This window comes from Microtus pennsylvanicus, chromosome 1 (assembly GCF_037038515.1).
Source record: "Microtus pennsylvanicus isolate mMicPen1 chromosome 1, mMicPen1.hap1, whole genome shotgun sequence".
Taxonomy (NCBI): Eukaryota; Metazoa; Chordata; class Mammalia; order Rodentia; family Cricetidae; genus Microtus; species Microtus pennsylvanicus.
Window position 1 is genome coordinate 1,543,672 of NC_134579.1, and position 26,799 is coordinate 1,570,470.

Here is a 26,799-nt window from a genome sequence, read left to right on the forward strand (position 1 = left end):
GGATACTTAATTGTACTGGCATATGCCAGAACCTATTCTTCTGGTGAAATCACTCCATGTGAAACTTCTTATTCAGTGGCATTCTGCACATAATAAGGAGTGTCCAAAATTACACATTGCCTTCTATTCCTGCTGTTACAACCATGCTCTCTGCTCCCTAAATGGCTACTCTGGTTTTTGCAGTATGCATGTGCATATTCACTGTGTCTGAAAACTTTGGCCTTTGCCTCTGCTTCACTTATTCCTCGTTCTAAAATAAGAATAAATTCCATATTCTACAAGTATTTAACTTTCAACAACTTCAGTTCTAAATGAGACTCAATAAGGTGGTGTTTTCTGAGTTTCCAGTAATCTCAAACCAAGAATTGTAAGAAAGAAAAAGTTGGTACTTTGACCCTAAGAAGTTGTCACCTCAGGTAAAGGAAATAAATTATAAAATAGAAAAAAAATCAGACATCTTTCAATAATATTCTGATAATTTCTAACAAATATATGTGTGTGTGTTTAATTATATTTGCAGCAATATACATAACTAGAATGAAATAATAGACATAAAAGAAGGTAGTAGCTTTTGCATTTTCTTCCAAATTACATATGCAGTTTCTATCATCAGTAACATTTGCAGCACAGACCACTCTAATTTGCATAGTAATCCCATTAAATTAGAAGCTTCCTTTTCATTAGTCTAATGACTTCAAACTATTAGCCACAGCTAAGAGAAATTGTATCTTGCTATTTCTTGCTTATGTTGAAGCATAAGAGAGAAATAATTATCCCAATTACAAATAAAAGATGAATGAGTTATTAAATAGCTAGCAACACTGAATATTTTGTTTACAGTTATTGTGCCTGGGCAATTAGTAAAAGGTCCACTTCAATCTCAGAAGGAGCCAGTTTGGAGAATAACCTGTTTTATTTTCCCATGATATCTGAAAGAGAATAAGAAGAAAAGTATCACAGAAAAACACCTGTAAGATCACTGGGATTTAATGGGAAGTCATTAGATGTTTTCATTAATTCTTAAACTTTTTATGAACTATGTGACAATCAATGAAGCCCATATCTAGACTCAGGTAGGATTTACTCAGCTTAGAAATAAATGCACAAATATCCAAAATCCCTCCTCGCCCATTCTTCTTTGTGTTTCATTTTAAAATGCCACTCCAGATTTCGTGAAGACAGAATCATCCATGACATCAGGTCCACTGCTTATGACAAAATATCGAAGGACTGAAGACAGAGTCACAAGCACATAATTGTCATCTTTTCATATAATGTTTCTGTGTTTAACTCTCCACAGCTTTACAAATACTCCTTGGTGTAGGTTTACTTATCAAATCAGACATTAACCTTGAAGAAACAGACAGTGAATAAAAATCTTCAACCCCACATTGAAGAGAATTTATCTCTTCTTACTACATTGCTGACGTAAGACATGAACACAAAATATAAACAGATGTTGCTGGGAAGATTGATATGTTGACAGATAGAAGTATTCTGTATCCCACAAAGCTTCATGTCCATGTGGTATCTGTCATTGAGACCTTATTTTGAAACACAGATTGTAAGTGTGGCTGAATTAAGGTCATGTTAGAGCATGAGCTATATGTCCTATCACTAAATCCTACCATTGACTTATGAAGACAGAGACACAGTCAGAGGGAAATTGGTCATGTAAAGACACAGGGGGAAAAAAGGCGTAGAAGTGCCTACATTGTGGGATGAGAATTACTCAGGGCACCAGGAGACTAAAGTGTTAAGTGCAGACATTTTTTTGAGTCTTGCGTGAAATCTTGGCCTTGGTCACACTATAATTTCAGAGTTTGGCATCTAGAACCTTGAGCCAATTCCTGTTGTTTTAAGATAACTAGTCAAAAAGTATCTATAATTTAGCATAGTAACCCTAGAAATCTACTATATATCATAATGTATGTAGATTATGGCAGTATCTATCATCTATCTATCTATCATCTATCTATCTATCTATCATCTACCTATCTATCTATCTATCTATCTATCTATCTATCATCTATCTATCATCTATCTATCTATCTATCTATCTATCTATCATCTATCTATCTATCTATCTATCTATCTATCTATCTATCTATCTATCATCTTATTATAACGCAAAAGGATTCATTGATCAGCCTTATTACTTATGATATTCACAAATAGAAGACAAAGGGACTAATGGAATCATTCAAAATTTTGTGTGGTAATAGTGAACCTGCGAATGGGAACAATGGTCAGTTAAAGAATAAAGGAAGGTATGAGTGTGGAATTTTAAGAACTCCTCTCAAAGGCTTTAATCTGGAAAACTGGTGTTTATCCTGAAGCGCTAAAAAGAACTTAAGAAACTTTAAGGAAGTGAATATAAAATAGCTAGGTTCTCACGGTACACCCTTGAAGGAGATGTTGGGATGCTAGCTCATCATCTCTTTGCTTCCTAGAGGTCCTGAGGCAAGACATCCTTATATCATGCATCCCACCATGATCCAGTGCTTTATTCCAAGGCCAAAATCAAAAGAAGAAAAACAATCATCTACCTAGACACTGAAGATCTGATTGAAACCTAAGGCCAAAATAAGTTTTTATTCTTTCTTGATTCATATTGCAGGCAGTTTGTTATATAAACAAGCTGATAACCATATAAGGAAAGAAGTAATGACCAGTGAAACAATACTTCACTGGTCTGTATGCTAAAATAGATTCTAGTACTATCAGATATAATTCTCTCACTTAAATATAAATTTGTATTTTATCCTTAGCAGTTCTTAAATAAAAATTGCAAAGCATAAAATAATGATTCATATAGAATTATTTGCTATTTTAAAAAGTTTAAATAATAAATATTTGAAAATAAACATTATATTTCTCATGTGGATGCCTCCCAAAGGTACATGTGACAAGACCTCGGTACCTATGGAGACACTCCTGATATATGTTAATGGATTTTATATTGAAGACTTTTGGGTATGATCCTTAATTTTCTGGGAGCACATGCTCCAAGAAGACTGTGGAGGAGGCCTGGTACCATTCTTTTCTTAATTCTTTGTACAAGACATAAATTGCTTGCTCATAATTTTCTCTCTAATATTGACCTCTGATTATCCTATTAGCAGAACAACAGAAGAAATGAAATAACAGAAGGAAGAAAGAAAGATGGAAATAAAAAAGATGAAATATAGAAAGGAGTTGTGAAATCTTGGACTAAAACTTCCAGAACTGTGAACTAAATCAATCTTTTCTTCATAAGTGAATTGCCTCAGGCATATTAATATAGTAATAAAAAGATAACTAATACAATTTGTAAAAAGGGCATTTTAATTCCAATTATTGTTTCATTTAATGGCTCAGTTTCAAATGTGGAATATTACTTTCAATAGACATTGTCTGTCTTTAGTAATATTTACCACAAAGTAAATTAACTCCAGAAATATTGATATATTAAAACCCAAGTAATGCAAAATCAACATTTAACTTTTATGTCTGAAATATTATTTTTTTAGCAGTTTAGAATTAGACTTTCAGGAAGAAAATGTTCTATCTTGAGAAAAATTTTGCACTAAAGGGAAGTACCAGGTAGTTCACAATGAGGTATAATGCATCTCCTCATGCTCAACTAATTATTTAGGAACAAAGGAAAAAATGAACCATCAGGATTTATTGTGAATATGTCTATTGAATAGGCCATAATATATATCTGCATACTCAGAAAAATACTCTGAAAGCCTTTTTAGAACATTAGAAGGAAGCCACTACACTTCAGCAGACTTGTACAGCATGCTAGGCCCACAGACAGCTTCCAAATAAGTGAATAGAAATGAGGATACTAATATATACATATTATTGCTTAAATTTCACACAGCATGTTTTTATCATACTTTTAAAATCATATTTGCTTACCCCCAAATTCCTCTTATATATGCCCTTATCCTTACCCATAAAACACCATGTCCTCTTATTACACCCATTCAGCCCATTTTGTGAGATCATATAGTCTTGTTCATGTGATTCTCCACTGAAATGTGGCCAACTTACTTGGGGCTATACTCAGAGAAAATGGACTTTTTCTTTCCCTGTAGCTATAAATGGCCCATAGCTCCTAAGTTAGGTGTGGAACATCATGTCCAATGCCCTTGTTCATGAAGGTTATCATCTAGATTGAGTTTTCTCACATGTATTCCATGAAAATGGAACTAAGAAGCAAACAAGGGTAAGAATTCTACTATCTGGTGCAAAAACTTACTGAATAATATTTTAATTTAAATTATCTCCCCGAACTCCCTCTCTACACTTTGTTCTGTATATATTTGGTGCTTCATTGGCATGTCTCTTAATTTTTGTTAACATCAATCTTTGTAGGATAACATATTTTGCTTGATACAGAAAGATCATACTGCAGAGAGGTGTATTTTGAGGACACTGGGTTCAAGTTGTATGCATTTCTCAACAGAGAGCAAATGCCTGAGAAGAAGGGGCAAACCAAGAATAAGATGCATAAAGATATGTTTATAATTAGTTAGCAGCCATTCTGCTTCTGAAGTGAAAATCTGTATTCAAAAGCAAAAAGGAGATTATGTCCTGGTTTTATAAAGCATCATAAGGTTCCCAAACCTACCAGGTCTGCTAGAAAAATTAAACCACTGTTGTGGATTGAACAGAAATGTCTCAAGGGATCATGGGCTGAAGAACTTAAGATCCTTTTGCGGGGTTGGTGAAGATCTTCTCCCAGTCAGTAGGTTGCCTTTTTGTCTTGGTGACAGTGTCCTTTGCTTTACAGAAGCTTCCCAGTTTTAGTAGGTACCATTTATCCAATGTTGCCCTTAATGTCTGAGCTGTTGGGGTTACACATAGGAAGCGATCTCCTGTGCCCATCTGATGTAGGGTACTTCCCACTTTCTCTTCTATCAGGTTCAATGTGTTCTGACTGATAGTGAGGTCTTTAATCCATTTGTACTTGAGTTTTGTGCACGGTGATAGATATGGGTCTATTTTCAATCTTCTACAGGTTGATATCCAGTTGTGCCAGCACCATTTGTTGAAGAAGCTTTCTTTCTTCCATTGTATACTTTTAGCTCCTTTATCGAAAATGAGGTGTTCATAGGTTTGTGGGATAAAATCCGGGTCTTCTATACGATTCCATTGGTCGACTTCTCTGTTTTTATGCCAGTACCACACTGTTTTCATTACTGTAGCTCTGTAATAGAGTTTGAAGTCAGGGATGGTAATGCCTCCAGAGGATCCTTTATTGTATAGGATTGTTTTGGCTATCCTGGGTTTTTTGTTTTTCCATTTCCATATAAAGTTGATTATTGTCCTCTCCAGATCTGTGAAGAATTTTGATGGGATCTTGATGGGGATTGCATTGAATCTATAATTTGCCTTTGGTAGAATTGCCATTTTTACTATGTTGATCCTCCCAGGATATCATCTTACACCTGTCAGAATGGCTAAAGTCAAAAACACCAAGGATAGCCTTTGCTGGAGAGGCTGTGTAGGACGGGGTACCCTCATCCATTGCTGGTGGGAATGCAATCTTGTGCAACCACTGTGGAAGTCAGTGTTTCGGTTTCTCAGGAAATTCGGGATCAACCTACCCCTGGACCCAGCAATACCACTCTTGGGAATATACCCAAGAGATGCTCTATCATATGACAAAAGCATTTGTTCAACTATGTTCATAGCAGTATTATTTGTAATAGCCAGAACCTGGAAACAACCTAGATGCCCTTCTATAGAAGAATGGATGAAGAAAGTATGGAATATATACACACTGGAGTACTACGCTGCGGTAAAAAAACAATGACTTCTCAAATTTTGCATGCAAATGGATGGAAATAGAAAACACTATCCTGAGTGAGGTATCCCAGACCCAAAAAGATGAACATGGGATGTACTCACTCATAATTGGTTTCTAGCCATAAATAGGGGCCACGGAGTCTACAATAGGTGAACCTAAAGAAGCTAAGTAAGAAGGGGAACCCAAGGAAAAACATATAGTTATCCTGTTGGCTAAGGGAAGTAGACAAAATTGCCGGGGAGAAAATTGGGATCTTGGGGGTGGGGTGGGATGGGGGTAAGGGGAGATGGGGAGAGAAAAGGTAGAAGGGAAGGAGGGGGGACTTGGGGAAACAGGAGGATTGGGATAAAGGAAGGTTGGATAGGGGAGCTCGGAACCACAATTCTTAGTTAAGGGAGCCACTTTAGGGTGGGCAAGAGACTTGACCCTAGAGGGGCTCCCAGGTGCCCAAGCTGAGGTCCCCAGTTAGTTCCTTGGGCAGCTGAGGATAGGGAACCTGAAATGACCCTATCCTAGAGCAATACTGACGAATATCTTGCATATCATCATAGAACCTTCATCTGGCGATGGATGGAGATAGAGACAGAGACCCACACTGGAGCAATGGACTGAGATCCCAAGGTCCCAATGAGGAGCAGAAGAAGGGAGAACATGAGCAAAGAAGTCGGGACCACGAGGGGTGCACCCACCCACTGAGACAGTGGAGCTGATCTACTGGGAGCTCACCAAGGCCAGCTGGACTGTTACCGAAATAGCATGGGATAAAACTGGACTCTCTGAACATGGCGAACAATGAGGGCTGATGAGACGCCAAGGACAATGGCATGGGGTTTTGATCCTACTTAATGTGCTGGCTTGGTGGGAGCCTAGCCAGTTTGGATGTTCACCTTTCTTGATATGGACGGAGGGGTGAGGACCTAGGACTTACCCCTGGGCAGGGAACCCTGACTGCTCTTTGGACTGGAGAGGGAGGGGGAGAGGAGTGGGGGGAGGGAGAGAAGGGTGGGAGAAGGAGTAGAAGAGGGGGAGGAGGGGGAGGGAAATGGGAGGCTCGGAGGAGGTGGAAATTTTTTTTTATTCTCCTTTTATCAATAAAAAACAAAAACAAAAAAAAACAAAAAAAAGAAATAAATTCAAGGAAGAAACTCTAAAAAAAAAAAAGATGCTTTTGCACACTAACTTCATAAAGGGATTCATCCACTTAGCAATTTTCACATGGATGGATTATTAGGAGCTAGAGCTCTCCTTCTTATTCTTCACTGTCACAGATCAGCACCTGTCCTTCCCCATAGCCTTCTGCCATGAAGTTTCTGTCTTCCCATTGACTCAGAAACAATGAATTAGTTGACCTTGGAAAAAAATCTATGACTCTAGGCCAAAACAAATCTTTTCATTGCTTTTCTCTCTGGCATTTTTAAACAGTAGAGCAATCTAGTTAAGAAATTTATCCAGAAGTTTGTTCTTCTAGAACACACAAAGCAAGATCAAAACACAGCTTTAATATCATTCACAAATGTTATACATGTGTTTCTTAGGCTCACGAAAAATAGGTATCTAGTACCTGAAAACAATATTATAAATTTTTTTGCTTTCAATATGAGGGCATTTGAAGAGAAATAAAAATAACTGTGGTTTCATGGTTATGTGCATCTTTTACCATATATTAAAAATACGGAAAGTGATAAGAGTTTTATTTAGTTATTTTATTTAGTTTTATTTTCTAGAATGGGTTTTAGGGCATTGCAATAAAGGCAAGCATACAATTTAATTACATGAAAAACTTAAATTTGTCTTTCAAAATAAAAATTAATATCACTTTTCAAAAATATTCTTCTCAGTTTGGATAAACCTTCAAAATAAATGTGTGTTTATGTGTACATGTGTATGTATGTAAACATGCTTATCTTGTTTATATATCTACTTGAAAAGCTTCTTTAATTTTAAATTTACATATATGCTTCTTAATTATAGGGGTGATGACAAATAAGAAAAGCATTTCATTTATTAGCCAAAAAAATTTACTTTGCTGAATGAAAAAAAATCATTTTAAGAATCTACTTTGCTTACTATTGCATATTATTCCAAAATAATAATTACATGGCATACAAATTACAAAAAAAATACCCTGTTCAACATTTAATGCTGACCTATGTTTTTAAATACTTAGTCCCTTAATTTAAGTTCTCTAAAAATACAGTTTGTCTATAAACCATTAAAAATCCATATGTTCTACTTTTTATTATCATCTCAATAACTTGGTGCAGAATTTACAACCAACTGGGGTTAATATTTCCCAGATGGGTTTCAGCTCATCAACCACTCTAAACTGGTCATTAATTTTCTGAAGTGTTCTATGTCTTGATGTTGTTGCTTAAAAAGCTTTAAAGTTTTTTTATAGTTCTTTTATTTAATAAGTAAGTAACTTTCTTTCCATCTTTGAACATTTATTTTATAAATAATGATAATAGGAGAATGAATCAGATTAGATAAAACACGAAATTTAAAGTCAATATTTAAACCTTCCTAGCTATACTATTTTTCTTTGAAAAAGAACACACTTAAATGTTTACTACAATTTCATCTTTTTCCCCAGAAATTATTTTTGTAGAGTTAGTCTTGATGCTTTCATCTTTAATTACATTGGCAAACATAGTCTCCAACTAGTATATTAACTAAAATGTTGTCAGGTGTGTATTTATCTATTCAAACAACTTTTATTGCATTTCTGTCAGGCTGTACTCCTTGTCTTAACATAATTCTACGTGCACACAAAGCAATCAGTTCTTTACACTAACAATTTACCACACATTTAAACGGAGTGTGTCAAATATTGTGATAGGCATTGAGTTTCATACATTCCTGAGATAGTCTTTCCCAATTTAATTTTTAGTAGTATCAGTTTTCTAGAAAAGGGTAGGAATCATCACAGTGTTTAATTGCAGGCCAGCAGACATAAGATCTGATAACCAGAGTCAAAAGTAAGCAAGACATAGGAAACCATAACATGTTTCCGGAAAAACTGGAAACTGCAGATGACTAAAGCTCAGGATGTGTCCGATGATAAATGGAGAGTGACAGATAATGACTACAAGTTAAAACAAGGAGAAAAGTAAGGTAGAGACATGGATGTTAAGACACATGTTAAAGTACCACTAGAATGGCCGAGGGAATAAGCTGCAGAGAGTCTCAAAGCCATTGAATACACCATGGTGAATCACAAGGTATATAAACAAGGAGTTAAACCAATGATGAAGTGGTACATGAAACAGCGATGGACATTGGTTGAAAGATCTATAGGAAGAAAATCTGTAGGATATTTTTCTTTTCCCCAGCGTAGAAGAATGAGCTCATTACTAGAAAGTAACCAATTAATTATATTAAAACTCTCCCTATAACATGTTACCTGAATCTTAAATATTTACTATTAATTTCCCAAAGTATTCATGTGATTTTATCTGGGATTCATTTGAAAATGAAAACACTTACATGTTTTTTTTTTTTGGATTTTTGAAAGACGTATTTATTTTTATTTTATGTGTATGAGTGTTTGTCTGCATATGTAACATGAACGGGCCTGCCTTGTTTGTGTTTTCTTTTTTTTTTTTTCTTTGCCATGATTTTTTTTCTTTTTTTTTATTGATAAAAGAAGAATAAAGAAAAAAAAAACAAATTTCCACCTCCTCCCAGCCTCCCATTTCCCTCCCCCTCCTCCCACTCTTCTCCCCCTCCTCCCACCCCTCTCCCCTTCCCCCCACTCCTCTCCCCCTCCCTCTCCAGTCCAAAGAGCAGTCAGGGTTCCCTGCCCTGTGGTAAGTCCTAGGTCCTCCCCCCTCCGTCCATATCTAGGAAGGTGAACATCCAAACTGGCTAGGCTCCCACCAAGCCAGCACATTAAGTAGGATCAAAACCCCTTGCCATTGTCCTTGGCGTCTCATCAGCCCTCATTGTTCGTCATGTTCAGAGAGTCCAGTTTTATCCCATGCTTTTTTGGTAACAGTCCAGCTGGCCTTGGTGAGCTCCCAGTAGATCAGCTCCACTGTCTCAGTGGGTGGGTGCACCCCTCGTGGTCCCGACTTCTTTGCTCATGTTCTCCCTTCTTCTGCTCCTCATTGGGACCTTGGGATCTCAGTCCATTGCTCCAGTGTGGGTCTCTGTCTCTATCTCCATCCATCGCCAGATGAAAGTTCTAGGATGATATGCAAGATATTCCATGCAAATGGATGGAAATAGAAAACACTATCCTGAGTGAGGTATCCCAGACCCAAAAAGAAGAACATGGGATGTACTCACTCATAATTGGTTTCTAGCCATAAATAGGGGTCACGGAGTCTACAATTGGCGAACCTAAAGAAGCTAAGTAAGAAGGTGAACACAAGGAAAAACATATAGTTATCCTCTTGGATAAGGGAAGTAGACAAAATTGCCGGGGAGAAAAGTGGGATCTTGGGGGTGGGGTGGGATGGGGGTAAGGGGAGACGGGGAGAGAAAAGGTAGAAGGGAAGGAGGGGGGACTTGGGGAAACAGGAGGATTGGGATAAAGGAAGGTTGGATAGGGGAGCACGGAACCACAATTCTTAGTTAAGGGACCCACTTTAGGGTGGGCAGGAGAATTGACCCTAGAGGGGCTCCCAGGGGCCCAAGCTGAGGTCCCCAGTTAGCTCCTTGGGCAGCTGAGGATAGGGAACCTGAAATGACCCTATCCTAGCGCAACACTTACATGTTTTTAAATAATTCTGGTTAAAATTGATTTCAACCTGCTGAAACAAACAAACAAAAACTACAAAATTTAAACATCCCAGCATCTTAGCTGAGTCTGAGTCTTTACAACTCCAGAAATAATTTTAAATATAAAATCAAGAGTTCCCAAATCAAAAATTAGAAGTAATGAAGGAAAAATAGTGTATTATATAATCAGGGACTTGGGTTAAAGATACTAAAACATTTTAAAAACTAAATATTTATAAGACATTGATTCTATATATTAAAAAAGCAGAGCCACTGGAAAAAATTCTATACATACTTACACGGATGTGCTAAAAGAATATGAAAGCAATCACTTATTCACAAATAGTAAACATTTCACATCTGGTTTTAGAAATCACTATAGCCTGCTTTCCCATTATTACCTTCCCTTAGCTCAAAATTAATTTCATCTAGTTTTATATATGCTCTTTCAGTTAATGAAAAAATAAGACAGCAATCAATTTCCTTGGATGGGTGTATGAAATAGTGGGGCGAGAAGTGACAGGAATCATGGTTGTATATCTATTAAATATTTAAATTTTAATGGCCTCTAATAAAACTACATAAATTCATTCATCTCTGTTTTATCATATTTCCTTTATGCAGGGAGGTCATTTCCCTAACTCACTGCATGAGTGGATGAAAGGAAGCCAGCAGCTTGCCTTAATTCATGGTCCTGTGTACTCTGAAAGATTGTAGTGTTTGAGCTTTTTCTTCTTTTCTTTGTCTGCTTCAGATTAGTGCCAGGGCTCCTTTTGTCACTACTATCATGAGTTCCGTTATTATTACAAACTGCAGTTGGCATTATAACAGGAATTTGCAATCTAGCAGTCTAAGGTAAGGGAATTCAGCTTCTCAAAATCAATATATAGGCATATGTATAAATAAAAGTACATACTAAGAAATTGGATAGATTATTCAATATATATTAATATTATATAGAAACCAAATTATGGAATTTATTTAAAGAATACATAGCATTCAATCAAGAGTTTTGGTGTGCTGAGTGAAGTGTAGAGTGAATGTGTATTGTGGCCATGTCAAGGACCAGGACCTCATATATGGAAGTGACAGAGCCTTCCTTGTGTGAAGTACAGAGAAATTACAAAGCCTTTCTCTAGTATGAGTAAATGTCTACAATATCTACATTGTGTTCACAAAATGTCTACTATAGCTCCCTTCCTTCTGCTGATTATATCCTGAAGACTGCCCCCCATATAGACTGCTCTTACTGAAATTAGCTAAACTTGCCTACTTGTTCAGCTATATACTATAAACCCCACTGTTCAACTGTATCTAATAACCTCTCTCCCTGTTCAACACTCTCAGCTTCTGCATGTTGTAGCTGTTTCATTAGAGCAAACACAATATGCCCAATCCCAGCTATTCTGTGCCCAAGTGTTATTGTGCCTGTTATTTTCTTAATCTATCTCTACCCCAGTTAGGTCCATCCCTGGAACCATGCAGGATTTGGCAGTTTAGTGGCCATATTGTTACTTCAAGCAGCACTGATTCGCCCAATCTGTCTGTTTCCTTATGACCTTTTCTTTTCAGCTGTCATAATTTTTACTTACTATTGAGTAACCACCCTTTAGCAGTTACATGACTTCTCTATCATGCAAGAGTGCACCCTTCAATTGAAAGTCAAAATAAGGCCATCCTTTCTAAAGTAGCTCATGGAATGAATATTGTTACGACAATGTACAACTTTACTAATACAGAAAATTGGTATCTAGAAGTTCTATTGTTTCTTTGATAAACCTGATCATATCGTTGATAGGCGTTTACAACTTATTCATGCAAAGAATTGAGAAATTCTATACCTTTAGGTTAGGAAAGGTTTGGAATGCTGTAACTGGTGCTTAATCAGCTGTTCTAGCAGGAGGCATGAAGATGAGGATTGTCTTTTTTCTTGTATCATGTGGCTTCAGAGGAGAACATGGACTATCAGGAACAGATGTGGAATGTCCTTCTGCATCTATGCTGTATAAATTGGTTAATGAATAGACCTGTTTTGGCCTCTGCAAGGGTAGAATATAGCTAGGCTGAAAGAGATATAGAGTAGGTGGAGTCAGAGACATATCACGTAGCTGCCTAAGGAGGCAGAAGGCATGGAGCTGCCCAAGAAGCAAGAGATAACAAACCACAAGCCTAATGGTAAAACATAAAGTAATATAAATGGGCTAATTTAATATGTAAGAATTAGCAAATAAGAAGCCTAAATTAATAGGCCAAAGAGTGTTGTAACTAATATAGTTTCTACATGATTGTTTGTTGTTGGAAGCAATTTATTCATTTTCCATCAAACCAGACTCCCAAAATAACCACACAGAAACTCTATTAATTAAATGCTTGCTTGGCCTATTAGTTCTAGCTTCTTTTGGGCTAATCCTTACATATTAATTAAAGCCATTTCTATTCATCTTTGTATCACCACATGGCTGTAGCTTACCAGAAAAAGTTCCATCTGGTGTCTGTCTCTGGTGGGTATATATGGCTTCTCCTTGACTACACCTTTTTCCCAATATTCAGCTTAGTTTTCCCTGCCTACCTCTGTTCTGCCCTGATATTGGTCCAAAGCAGTTACTTTATTCATTAATTGTAATCACAGTACACAGAGGAGAATCAAACATCAATCATTAGGGGCTCAGTAGCCAGGAAAATGAAGAGCAATCTCCACTTACAAGGAACTACTCAGCAAATAGTGAGAGTTTGACCACTTCTTTTCCAAATTGTATGCCCTTGATCTCCTTTTGTTTTCTTATTGTTCTAGCAAGAATCTCAAGAACTATATTTAATAGATATGGAGAGAGTGCACAACCTTGTCTTGTTTCTGATTTCATTGGGATCACTGTGAGTTTCTCTTCATTTAGTTTGACATTGGCTATTAGCTTGCTGTATATTGACTTATTATGTTTAGGTATGGTCTTTGTATCCTTGATCTCTTCAAGACCTTTATCATGAAGGGATGTTGTATTTTGTTAACGGCTTTTTCAGCATCTAATAAGATGATCATGTGGTTTTTATTTTTCAGGTTGTTTATATAATGAGTTACATGGAAATACTTGCATACACTGAATGATCCCTGACTATCTGGGATGAAGCTAAATTGATCATGTGGATGATTTTTCTGATGTGTTCGTGGATTATATTTGCCAGTATTTTATTGAGTATTTTGCATCAACAAATGGTGCTGGCATAACTGGATATTAACCCGTAGAAGAATGAAAATAGACCCATATCTATCACCATGCACAAAACTCAAGTCAAAATGGATCAAAGACATCAACATAAAGCCAACAACATTGAACCTCATTGAAAAGAAAGTGGGAAGTACACTTGAATGCATGGGCACAGGAGACCACTTCCTAAATATATCCTCAGTGGCACAGACATTCTAAAGGACACAAAAGAAATTTACTGACAAACTGCCAATGTAGTCAAAATTGTCTTTAAAATTTCCTAATTAGGGCTGGAGAGATGGCTCAGTGGTTAAGAGCATTGCCTGCTCTTCCAAAGGTCCTGAGTTCAATTCCCGGCAACCACATGGTGGCTCACAACCATCTGTAAAGAGGTCTGGCGCCCTCTTCTGGCCTTCAGGCATACAGACAGAATATTGTATACATAATAAATAAATAAATAAATAAATAAATAAATAAATAAATAAATAAATAAATATTTAAAAAAAAATTTCCTAATTAATAAAAAGTCTGCCAGACATTATGGGCCTGTAGGCTAAAAATTGGATGTTCCAAGGTTACAAAGGAGCTTTGGGTGACTGTCCAGGCAGCGAAATGTCTGCCAATCCTAGAGCTATGGAAGTTGCTTACAATGCACTTTGTGTTAATTTAGGTAATATCCTTCTAAGATCTTTGATGGAGTTAAAAAAATAAATAGTTATAATTATAGTTTTTCTTAGTAATAATAAAACATAAAGAAGACATAAATATTGTACATGTAATTCTTGCTGGATAACTGTTTTGCTATATGTAATTTTACTATGTTAAAATTAAAACCTTCCTTTTTGAATTTTTTAATTAAAAATTTCCGCCTCCTCCCCGCATCCCTTTTCCCTCCCCCTCCTCCCACTCCCTACCCCCTCCTCTCCCCCTCCCTCTATAGTTTTAAGAGCAGTCAGGGTTCCCTGCACTGTGGGAAGTCCAAGGTCCTCCCCCCTCCATCCAGGACTAGGAAGGTGAGCATCTAGACAGACTAGGCTTCCACAAAGCCAATACATGCAGTAGGATCAAAACCCAGTGCCACTGTCCTTGGCTTCTCAGCAGCCCTCATTGTCCACCTTGTTCAGAGAGTCAGGTTTTTATCCCATGCTTTTTCAGTCCCAGTCTATCTGGCCTTGGTGAGCTCCCGTTATTCACTCATAATTGGTTTTTAGCCACAAATAAAGAATATTGAGCCTATAATTCATGCTCCTAGGGAAGCTAAATAAGAATGTGAACCCAAAGAATAACATATAGTTATCCTCCTGGATATTGGAAGTCTTGGCAAAAATTTGGAACTGGGCGGTGGGGTGGGATGGGGGGAAAGGGGAGATGGGGTGAGAAAAGTGAGAAGGAGAGGATGGGGAGAGCTTGGGGGAATGGGATGGTTGGGATAAAGGAAGGGTAGATATGGGAGCAGAGAAGTATATATCTTAATTAAGGGAGCCATTTTAGGGTTGGCAAGAGTCTTGACTCTAGAGGGGTTCCCAGGGATCCAGAGATATGTCTCCAGCTAGGTCCTTGGGAAGCTGAGGAGAGAAAGCCTGAATGGCCCGATCCTATAGCCATACTAATGAATATCTTGCATATCACCATAGAACCTTCATCTGGCGATGGATGGAATAGAGACAGAGACCCACATTGGAGCAATGGACTGAGCTCCCAAGGTTCAAATGAGGAGCGAAGGAGGGAGAACATGAGTAAAACCTTCCTTTTTATTTAGACAGAAAAAGGATAAATGATATGGGATTCCCCTCATATGCTGTGAATATGTTTTAATACCATTGGTTAATAAAAGAAACCGCTTTAGCCTATAGCAGAACAGAATATAGTCAGGCAGTAAGAGAAATATATAGAGAGTGGGCAGAGTTAAAGAGATACCATGTAGCCACCGGAGGAGAAAGATACGAACTTCCATCCAGAACCTTATTTGTAAACCAAGAGCCTTATGGTAAAATAATGTGAATGGGTTAATTCAAGATATGAGTTGGCTAGTAATATGCTTAATTGATTGGCTAAGCAATGTTTTAATTAATACTGTTTCTGTGCAATTATTTGAGGTCTGGGCAGCGGGAGCAAACAAGCAGCCTTCGCCTACAGGGGTTTTTAAAAACTGAACTGAATAAATTTTGCATTATGAGATGAACATGAGTTTTAATTGGAAAGTTAGGACTTCTTAGTTACATGGTTGAATGCTCAGTTGAAGGGACATGGAGTTGGTATTGTTAATACTGTTTGCCAAAGTGAACTGATCTTGTATTGGGGCTTGGCTTGAGAGACCTATTAGAATGGTTTAATTGAGATAGAAAGCAACTACTCTAAATGTGGACCAGGTTCTGGATTGTATAAAATGGAGAAAAAGAGCAAAAACATTAGGTTTTAGCTTTCTTTTTTCCTGCCTTTGAATGCAATATGACCAACTATATCAAGGTTGTCTCCATGAATTCTCTGCATAATAGACTCTGTCCATGAACTGTGAGCCAAATTTTACCTCAAGTTTAGTTTGTCAGGGATTTTGTACAAGACACATAAAGCGTTTCTAAATAATATCCTACAAAATAGACCATGGAAAATAAAGTGTGTGGCTTGGTAAGACGGCCCAATGAGAAAATGCTTACTTACAAGCCTGGAGACTTGAGTTTAATCTCTGTAGGTCACATGGTAGATCCCAGAGGCAAAAGATAAAAAAAAAAAAGAAAAAAAAAACCTCGGATAATTTAGAACTGATTCCTGAAAATTAACCCTGGACCTATACACAAGAATGCGATACACATGGGTATGCGTGTGCATGTGCACATACACACAACTGCACATGCACTAGCTTGCACACACTTACACATGCACACAAGTAGATTAATGTAAAAAATAGCAATAAAGGTATTTTTAGTTAAATTAAAATTAAGGTAATTTGTGATCACTTATCTTACAAGAAAAGGTGAAAGTTTTAGGAAAGAAGAAAATATATGTTTCAGAATCCTGTGAAATATGTAGAGAGAAGTTAGATAAATAAAACTTTAGACACCAACCTATGAAATGGTCAGAGATTATCTAATTTACATTGCTATACTGCTTTCCTCTTGCACGAGATTTCAGGTAATAAAGAATGAGCACTTACATATATTATTGACAAACAAACCTTGAAAATCTGATAATCAGTATGTTATTTTTCAAGAAGTTCATGTTCAGTGTCAGAATATATACATTAGTTTATATTACAATAGATTTAAACAAATATGCATTTTTACTTCCAGTTTACTTATTTAATGTATCACTGTGATGATTACATATTGCTTTTAGTGCAAAAGAAAAAATAACTGACCTATGGTGGAAAGACAATTCCAATAAAGAAAACAAGCAACCTATGTAACATCAAATTTTTCAGTTTTCTCTTTTTAAAAATATTTAGAGTTATTGCAATGATAATCATAAAATCCTTTTTTTTTTTCAAGACAGGGTTTCTCTGTAGCTTTGGAGCCTGTTCTGGAACTAACATCGTAGACCAGGCTGACCTTGAACTCACAGAGATCTGCCTGCCTCTGCCTCCCCAGTGCTGGAATTAAAGGTATGCGCCACCACTGCCTGGCAAAATATGCTTCTTTAGTTTCTTCTATCCCTTAAATATTTTATCCTCACAATAATCTAAGATAATGAATACTCAATGTTTTCTTCTCTTTGTAAAAGGATTAAATTTCATAGCTATAAAATGTCATATTAGGACCAATGAGATGGCTCACCTAGAAAGGGTATGTAAATTCCAATTTGATCCATGGAATTTACATAGTGGAATGAGATAACAATAACTGCATGTTGTTTATTGTCCATAATTTAGACATTTACACACACACACACACACACACACACACACACACACACACCACTAAGATGTAATAAAATGTCACTGGAGCACTAAAATTAATGAAATATGTATTTGTATAATTATTGTATTCATTCATTAAACTGCATGCAATTATTTGAAGTGTAAAATACTACAGCGGAAATTAACATACAGGACATTTAAAAAACCACATATGTTGTAGAGTTTCTCAGAGTAAAACTTATTTAAATAGCAGTTTGGAAAATAGTGAAATTTTTCATTTACTTTTGAAGAAAGAAATTGTCAATTAAGTTCTTATTTTCAGAGTTCAACAAATATATATATATATATATATATAGTTTTAGAAAATAACAGTGCATGATAAAATGTTTCAAAATGTAGTATGGTCTTGGGCTTTGATAAGTTATTTCACAAATGCAGGTGTCACAATACATAAACAAAACTATTAGTAGATGTCCCATTGACTCTTCATGTGGTAAACATTAACCTTATAAAATGATGATATTTGGCTTATAGACAATATGCTCTTTTACCTAGCTTAACTGATTTTTATAACTACAAATATCTTATAAACAGTTTGCTACTAGGATACATGCAGGGGTTATTTAGATGCCAAAACAAAAGTTATTATTCTCTGATTAACTTGGTAAATTTGGAGTCAGTTTAATTGCGATTAAAAAACAGAGAAAACTCAGCATAATTCTTTTAGTTTTAAAAGCACTTGTTTAATGAATAACACTTGATATAAAATGTCTATTTTTGGGAAAGATTCTAAAAATAGGGATTTTATGGAAATAGTTATGAAATTATGTGTTATCAGTTCATGCAGTGCATTCTAGAAATACCATTATTACAGAAATTTGTGGTGACACTAGAATAAAATATAAACTTAAATATAAAATTACACATTGACTATAAAACAAATGACAAGTACATACTCAATTAAAAGAAGATTTCACTCTGCCTAATTTGAGTTTGAGTTTGAAAAACACTTGTTTAACAAATAACATTTGATGCAAAATGTCTGTTTCTGGGAAAGAGTCTAAAAATGTAAATATATTCCAAGGTGAACTTTTCCTACTAGATTTGTATTTGAAGACAAAATAATGGAAGCAATGCAAAACATTATCAGTAAAGAACTGATGAATTAGAACATTTGTAGAAGAAAAATAAAAGTAATAAAGCTGTTGAAAACATTTAGCTATATCTATTTAATTTGTGTTTTATTAATAAATAAATAAAAGTAAAAACCTTTACTAACCACCCTTTTAGCTTAGCTTACTATAAAAATGAAGCAGAAATACATTGGAAAGCAGGCATTATATAAAACAAACTGAAATATACAAAAACTCAATAATAACCACTGCTAAAATATAAATACTTAGAAAATAATATATTTTCTAGATTACACATTTAAATAAGACTTTAGAAGCAACTTTCAAGATTTCAGAAAGGAGTTACAATGTATCACCTAGTCAAGTCCCAAAACACTTCTGTGGCAAATAGAATTTTCTGTCCACCAGTATATTGCTAGTATTTGTTCATTCAAACCATGATATATTTTGTGTATACACAGATACCTTTAAAATTATTATATATAACCTGTTTACAGAAAAAAAAACATCATGGAACTATACAATTAAACATAAATTTATTTTAATGAAAATGGTTATGTGTATACATATCTAATTATTATGCTTAAAATGTGATACAAAAGAATAATTATTAATTTAAAAGAGCACAAGTCCCCATATACTACCAGTTCAACTCGACTTTAATCTTTTCTATATGACTTAAATTATATACAAACATCTACACCAATCCATGGTTCCTTTAATTTTCATAGAAAATCCTACAAACCCACGGTGAATAGTAACTTTGAAACTTTAATGATATTTAAACTTACCCCGTTTAATGGATATGTTTTCCATCCTAGCTCTCCCATCACGGTAGTTGTATCAAGCAACACAACTAGAATTAAATAGATAAAACTTTAATGAGTTTCACAATTGATGAAAAACTGTATCAATATTAGTTGCATCATTAATACAAAATATTCTTACTGCTTCTCCATCACAGTAGCTTTGTGATCATTATTTAAACTACTTATATTGGCCTATTATAATATTTTGAGATAAGACACATAAAATTGTCATAAATTGATGCAAAAATATTGCACATGTATTTGGTTTAATCATCTTAAATGACACTGAGAATTGAATAAAATTATAAGGTTATTTTTAATACCACAAATTTTTCAATTTAATGAAATATCCCACATTGTTTATTCTCTGAGCATAGTATGTTAGAGAAAAGCTGTATTAGCATAAGAATCTGTGAATTGTTTTTGTTATTAAATCTTACATAAATATTAACAAGAAATAAAGATTACTTTTTTTTGAATAAACCTATTCTTTAAAGTATGAAATACATAATTACTAGACAGTGTATACCAATTGCTGATTGAAAAAAAACAAAATTTAAAACTATAAATATTTCATGTAACAAAAAGTAACTCACAATCTGATAAAAGAAAATAAGCTGCCAAAAAATAATCCCTCCCAAAATAACCTTCTGTTGAATGATAAGAACTGATATGAGACTTCTCTAAACAGGAGGATAAAGACTGGATAGGTGTTCAATAGAGGTACCAAACGGTAATGGAGGTGAACACTGCTTGAAATCTCTATCTCATGCCTCACAGCATTGTAATAATCATTCCACAAATGGCCACAAATACTCGTTGTAAGTGGTAATATGATGCTGGTGTGTACAGGTGATCTGATCAAATAAAGAGGGATGGGGGTGCTCTTTAGAAATGAGAGATGGAGGTAAATACAGAAGAGGGAGAAGGTTAAGGGGACTAGCAGGATACAAAGGACCTGACGTAGAAATGGGAAAAGGAGGTTATTTGGGCAAAGGGAATGAAGTAAATACAGAAGATGTGTCGGGGGAAGGAAAAATAATATTAAGGATATCTCATAAATCATCAGAAATTATGCTATTAACTATCTCCTTTGCATAAAATTTTCCTTATCCATTCTTCAGTAGGGGGACATCTAAGTTGCTTCCAGTTTCTTGCCATGATGAATAAAACATCTGTGAATGTAGTTGAGAAAATGCGCTTGTGATAGGCTGGATCATCCATTAGGTATATGCCCAGAAGTGGTATAGCTGGGTCTTGAGGTAGATTAATTTCCAATTTTTGGTGAAACCACCATATCGATTCCCAAAGGTAACTGTACAAGTTCTCACTCCCACTAGCAGCAGAGAAGTGTTTACCTTGCTTGATGGAGGAGTGGATCTGTCTATGTATTACTCTCATTAGTTAATAAAGAAACTGCCTTGGCTTTTTGATAGGGCAGGATTTAGATAGGTGGAGTAGACAGAACAGAATGTATAATAAACACAATTCTAAATACGAATATACTTATATTATTTAAATGAATTTTTCTCAATTTGTCATCAAAAGACAAAGGCTATTTAATTCTATCAATATTTAACAAAACCTCAATATCAGACATAAGGGGTCTTCTTTTGAATTGTTTGTCAAAACAGCTCAATGTACTCCCAGAACATACAGTCTGTTGATACTGTCCTTGATTGTCTCTCCACAGGTTGCAGATAAGTCCCTATTTACCGAAGGCACCCTGCACTTCGGACACAAAGATCAGAGAACCCCGAGCAGGAACTGGCATAAATGGCCCCTGCCTGAAGACTAGCTTTTATAGTACCAGAAGTGCCAAACGAACTTCCAAGGGATGGGGAAACCCAACCCAGCTATGATACCTGTGATCTATAAAAACCAGCATAACACAACAAATATAAGGGGATAGTCTGCATACCTGTTGGTAACCAATAGTTTCCTAACTGGATATGAGATCTGCTCAACAAGACTGAAATCACGTGAGGCCCGAAACCCTAATCAAATGTTCAGTGCAACTGAAATCATAGATCTTGAGGAGACTCTACAACTGCCATTACTAAACCAGCATAATACATAACAACAATTTAATATGTATCTTTATACCGCCACACTTCATCAAATAAACTGCTATTTTCAATAGTTGGAGACTATTATAGAAAACCACAACCAATCAAAATGCAGGTCTGTGTAGCACAATGGATAGATCCATAAAATGACTCCGAAATCCAAGGCTCAGGGAATGTTGCAGTTAAGGGGACAGGGAGATTATAAGAGCCAGAGGATCAGGGAGCATCAGGTGAAGATGTATTATCTAGTAATGTCAGAAGCTAAACTAATAAGGTCCATCAACACTTTTGCCTGAACATATTCTGAACATGGGCAACACCATTAATATGTCAAATTAAACACGAGAAAGCCCCAAAGCCTCAACCTTACACAAATAACCACAGGCAATAAAGGGATTCTGATAGTGGGAGAAATAGTCTTCCCCAGAGAACAGCTCACTGATGGTTCTCCAATATGCAATGATCAACCAGAAAGACATACACACGAGTAATAGTATAGAGATTCAGCAGGTTATATTTAGGAATATGCAAGTATATACACACTTGAGCATCATATGTATGGAATAATATTAGTGAAAAAGAGGACACGATTTTGAGGGAGAGCTAAGAAAAGAATGTGGGAGGGTTTGAAGACAGGAAACAAAAGGTAGAAATGTAATGATATTATAACTTCAAAAATACAACTTAAGAAAATCAAAAGGATAAAAAAAAAGGCAGATGGAGAGACTGAGGAGAGTCTCTAATGTTTCCACACATACTCACACGTATAAATATACATATGTGTATATGCATATGCACAGGTACATATATGTCCATATACATGTATACTTTTTCAAGTAGTACATTTTTCACCCTGGATATCACCCTCTGAAAAACATTATTTTGCTGACACATAATTAGTGCCTGTTCTTTACTTTATTAAGAGAAGAAAATGGGTGGTCCTTCAATTTTGTTTGTCTATTCCAGCATGACCTCAAATCATTATTTATCAAGGATGACTTTGACCTTTTCATTCAGCTGTGTCCACCTCACAAGTACTGTAATTCATTACATATGCACCACCTCATTTACATTAAGCTACCGTTGGATTTGATCATGGAATTTTTTTTTGTTTGCTAGACAAGCACTTCACAAGTTTATCTACATCACCCGCTACAATTTTAAAAGATGCAGTTATGAAAATTTCATTTGGTATGTTAGTTTTCTGTTTATTGTAAAGTTTTTGTGGCTCCACTTAGCTCAATTTTTATACAATTTATTGACAATTTTAAAACATGAAACTTTCTTCAACTTTTTAAAATAAACTTTACTTATGCTTAATATTAGTTCACTACTCTTAATATCTATTTACTAAGCATAGCTTTATAAAAACATCCATAAATCATAATTTTTATTGTGTCATTTTTTCTTTTCTTTTTATTCCTTCATATTCTCTCTCTCTCTCTCTCTCTCTCTCTCTCTCTCTCTCTCTCTCTCTCTCTCTCTCTCTCTCTCTCTCTCTCATTTTGAAACACATGTCTCTGTTTAGTCCTGGCCTTGAACTCATAGAGATTTGCCTGCCTCTTCATCCCAAATTCTGGGATTAAAGGCATACATCACCACCATACAGCAGTGACAGCCTTTCAAATTATAATTACAGAGATAATTAAACCATCATATTCTCACCCACTAAATTTATTGCTTGCTACCTTATGACTAACATTATTTTAGCTACACTTATTTACCCGCTCTTCTACAGAACATACAACAAAAACTGTGCCCCAAACCTTCCATTACTCCTTTAATTTAGATGCATTGAAGTGTGTTTTGTCAGTAAATTCATCTTTCTGTCATGCTCATTTATATAAATTGTGACTCTGACTCCCATCTAATATATCATGGCTTCAATCAAGGTAGAGGATATTTTATTGTTCTCTCAATACTCCTGTGATTCCGTGTAATGAATATCTTTCCCACTGTGTTCTCTGACAGTCATTTTCTTGTTTCTGTCTCCATAGTTTTAACCTTTCCAGTATATATATGTAGATATCAGATGATGTCTAGACATGTGAGTCTGGTTTTCTTACTTGACATGATGTAGTTGGCCTTAATCATTGATGCTGAATGCGTCTAAAATCTGTTTCTTTTCATGGCTAATAACTAAGTCTTCCACTATATAGAATGCATGGCTAATGTGCATGTAGATTTCTTACAGTTGAGGACATTATTAAGCCAGCTTAATTTTCATGTAATTTCATTTTTATCAGGGAAAGCAATTAAGATGCCTGGTTACACTGTCCATCTCCAATTGCAAGTCTGATTGCTTACTACTTGCTCCACTCGACGGGTCCTGGCATTTTCCTGCTCCTCTAAGTCATTCTGATATGTGTGTCACTCCACTCCTTTATCATTTTAAAGTGCATTTCCTATAATGATGAAAAATTTATCTTTTTCACTACTTTAGAACGATTCCCTAGCAGAAAAATATACTGTTTTTTATTTGCTAAATATTTCTAATTTATATGTATCTACTGATGGATTGATACACTCCACTTATTTTTTCACTTAGCTTTTTATTTAATTTTGAGGCATCATTTTTGTAAGCTGTCCAACCTGGCTTTGAATTCACTGTATAGGAAAGAAGGACCTTAAATTTGCCTCTCTTCTGCCTCAGCAACCCAAGCATCTGGCATAGCAGTCTGAGCCATCAGACTTAGCTTCATCTATGCATTTATTTGATTATTGAGTCAATGTTTCATTCATTTATTCTGTCACTCATCCATTCACATTGTTCTTTCAGCCCTATTGCTGGTTTTTCATAGACTAATGTCACATAGAGAAGATATCATAGTCTACTAGGGTAAAAACAAAAGGAACAACAAGAAAATTTGCACAGGCTTTCATTGGCAAAATAAGTAATCTGACCATACATAAGGGTAAATTGAAATACTCCAGGTATAATTAAATTCATGCCTTTATAATAACATACCTAGTGAGCACTTTTTCAGAACAGTGGAAAAGCATTATGTTTACTACTGTTGCATACACTTAATATAGTAAAATATGCGTTTTGAATTTTCTGTATGAACTACTTCTGCTAAACAAAATAGCTTCAAAAGGATATTTTTCTTGTTGAAATATTCTAGTTAATAAATTGAGAAGGAATGACCAGATTAGGATGCACTATTTGCTATTGCTAATGAATTAATATATTTAGCTAATGGTTTTTCATGGCTGCTAACATCAGAAAAAGAAATAAAATGGGACACATAAGACTAGAGCTTCTAAAACACATTTTTATTGTTTAATTTACTCTTTCTCAGCATATGATTCTAAGAGCTTGGGAGCAACTACACCCAAATTTAGTATGTGCATTGAAATATACACACACACATACACACAATGGCTTGCTTCATTCAATGCAAGATATATCATATCTTGTAGAAAAATATGACATGACAGTATAATAATTAAAAATATAATGTAATCCTGTTATAATATAAAAATTATTTTAATTCGGAGATATATTAATGAATGTAGAAATATGTAATTCCAGTGGCTATATTTGGTCAACAAAGCTTATACTGTTACTTTTATAGAACTTTTATGCTTTGGAAATAGTTGTCTATTTCCCTAAAAGGTGGCAGGATTAGCAATTAATTCACATTAACTGAAGTGAGGACATGGTGATCTCTTCTCTCAGGTAATCTCTAAAATTTCCTAAGCATCTTCATGAAATTAGTATATCAAAGTGTATGTATATCTCATATCCATTGTAACCATCTTTATAGTTGTTAAGAAATGGGAGCAAGAAAGATAAAGAAAATATTGTGTGTGTGTGTGTGTGTGTGTGTGTGTGTGTGTTTGCTGAAATACTATGTGATACTTCTTTGTGGGAATAAAAAGAATCGACTTCTTTCCTTGGTACCACATGGGAGATTATTATTATTACTTGTGAAATAAAGCACAATGAAAGATATGTACAGCATGACGTCTTTCATCTATGGAATCTAGAATATTTCTCTCTTGGAAGTGGAGAGTAAAATGGTTATGAGGGGCTGAGGAAATAGGGACTGGTGGAGATGAGGAAAGTCTGATCAATGCATAATATTTTTTGTGGGATGCCATGCAGAGAAAATGCAGGTGGCAATTGTAGTGTTCATTTAAAATGTTTACAAGAATGAACCATCAGAATTTTCACCATAAGGACATGGCAAATGCTTTCATGTCATATATATAGCTAGTGGAGGTTTTTACGCATTCTGAAGACTGTCTCTTAAGAGGGCTACTAAATTGAACAGAGATATCTCAGAAGATGAAATATCTTACAATATGTTCCCATCCCTACCGAAGAAACAAAAACTAAAACCACTTTGAGATTTCATCTTGCTCTAATAATAATGATTAAGATTAAGAAAACAAAAGACAACAAATACTGAAAACTTGTGGGAAACAAGTATTGTTTGTGAGAGTGAAAACTGGAGCAACTATGGAAATCAATGAGGCAATTCCTCAAAAAAAGAAACAGATCTACCATACGGCCCAGCAATACACAAAAGACTATTTCCTACTACAGAGACACATGCTCATCCATGTTCATAACTGCTCTGTTCATAATATCTAGGACATGGGAACAGCCAAGATGTCAATCAGCTGGTAACTCTATAGTGAACACATGGAACCTATGTATAATGAAATTTTAGTCAGATGTGAAGAAAAACGAAATTCTCAGGTAAATATATGAAGCTAGAAATAATCATGCCAAGTAAGGCAACTTAGTCCCACAAAGACAAATAGCACATGATATCACTCAATGCAGATCTTTGGGTCAAATTTTTAAAATGTTGTTTTAAATTTATAATAACTATATAATCCAGGAAACTAGAAAAGGGCCATCCATAAGTGATTTAAGTGGGGAGAAGACCTAAGGGGGGGGGGGAGTAACAAAAAAACAGATTATATAAAACGGAAAAAAAGAATAAGAGGAGTGAGTTAAAGTGGATAAAAGATGAACATGTAGGTCAGAGAAAATATGGGGCAGGCATAACATACTAATGATGCATGGGAAAGTGATATGGAAATCTACAATTTTAGTATATAAAAGATTTTTTTTCATATAAAAGGAAGCTTAATTTGAATTAACCTACAGAGTTGAACATGCTCATTCAAAAAGTCAAATACTGCCAAATAAAAGCCCTGTGTTAGGTGTGGACTACCTCCCCCAC

General features: G+C 35.3%; 1 protein-coding gene across 3 annotated transcripts in view; it reads right to left on the minus strand.

Moving 5' to 3' along the window:
• Nucleotides 1-26,799, minus strand: part of Epha6 (EPH receptor A6) — an 895,033-nt gene that overhangs the window by 815,113 nt on the left and 53,121 nt on the right. For all 3 annotated transcript variants that reach the window (XM_075950396.1, XM_075950493.1, XM_075950569.1), the window contains exon 2: nt 19,509-19,573. In XM_075950396.1, the coding sequence (XP_075806511.1) occupies nt 19,509-19,573 (65 nt within the window). The remainder of the gene's footprint in view (nt 1-19,508; nt 19,574-26,799) is intronic.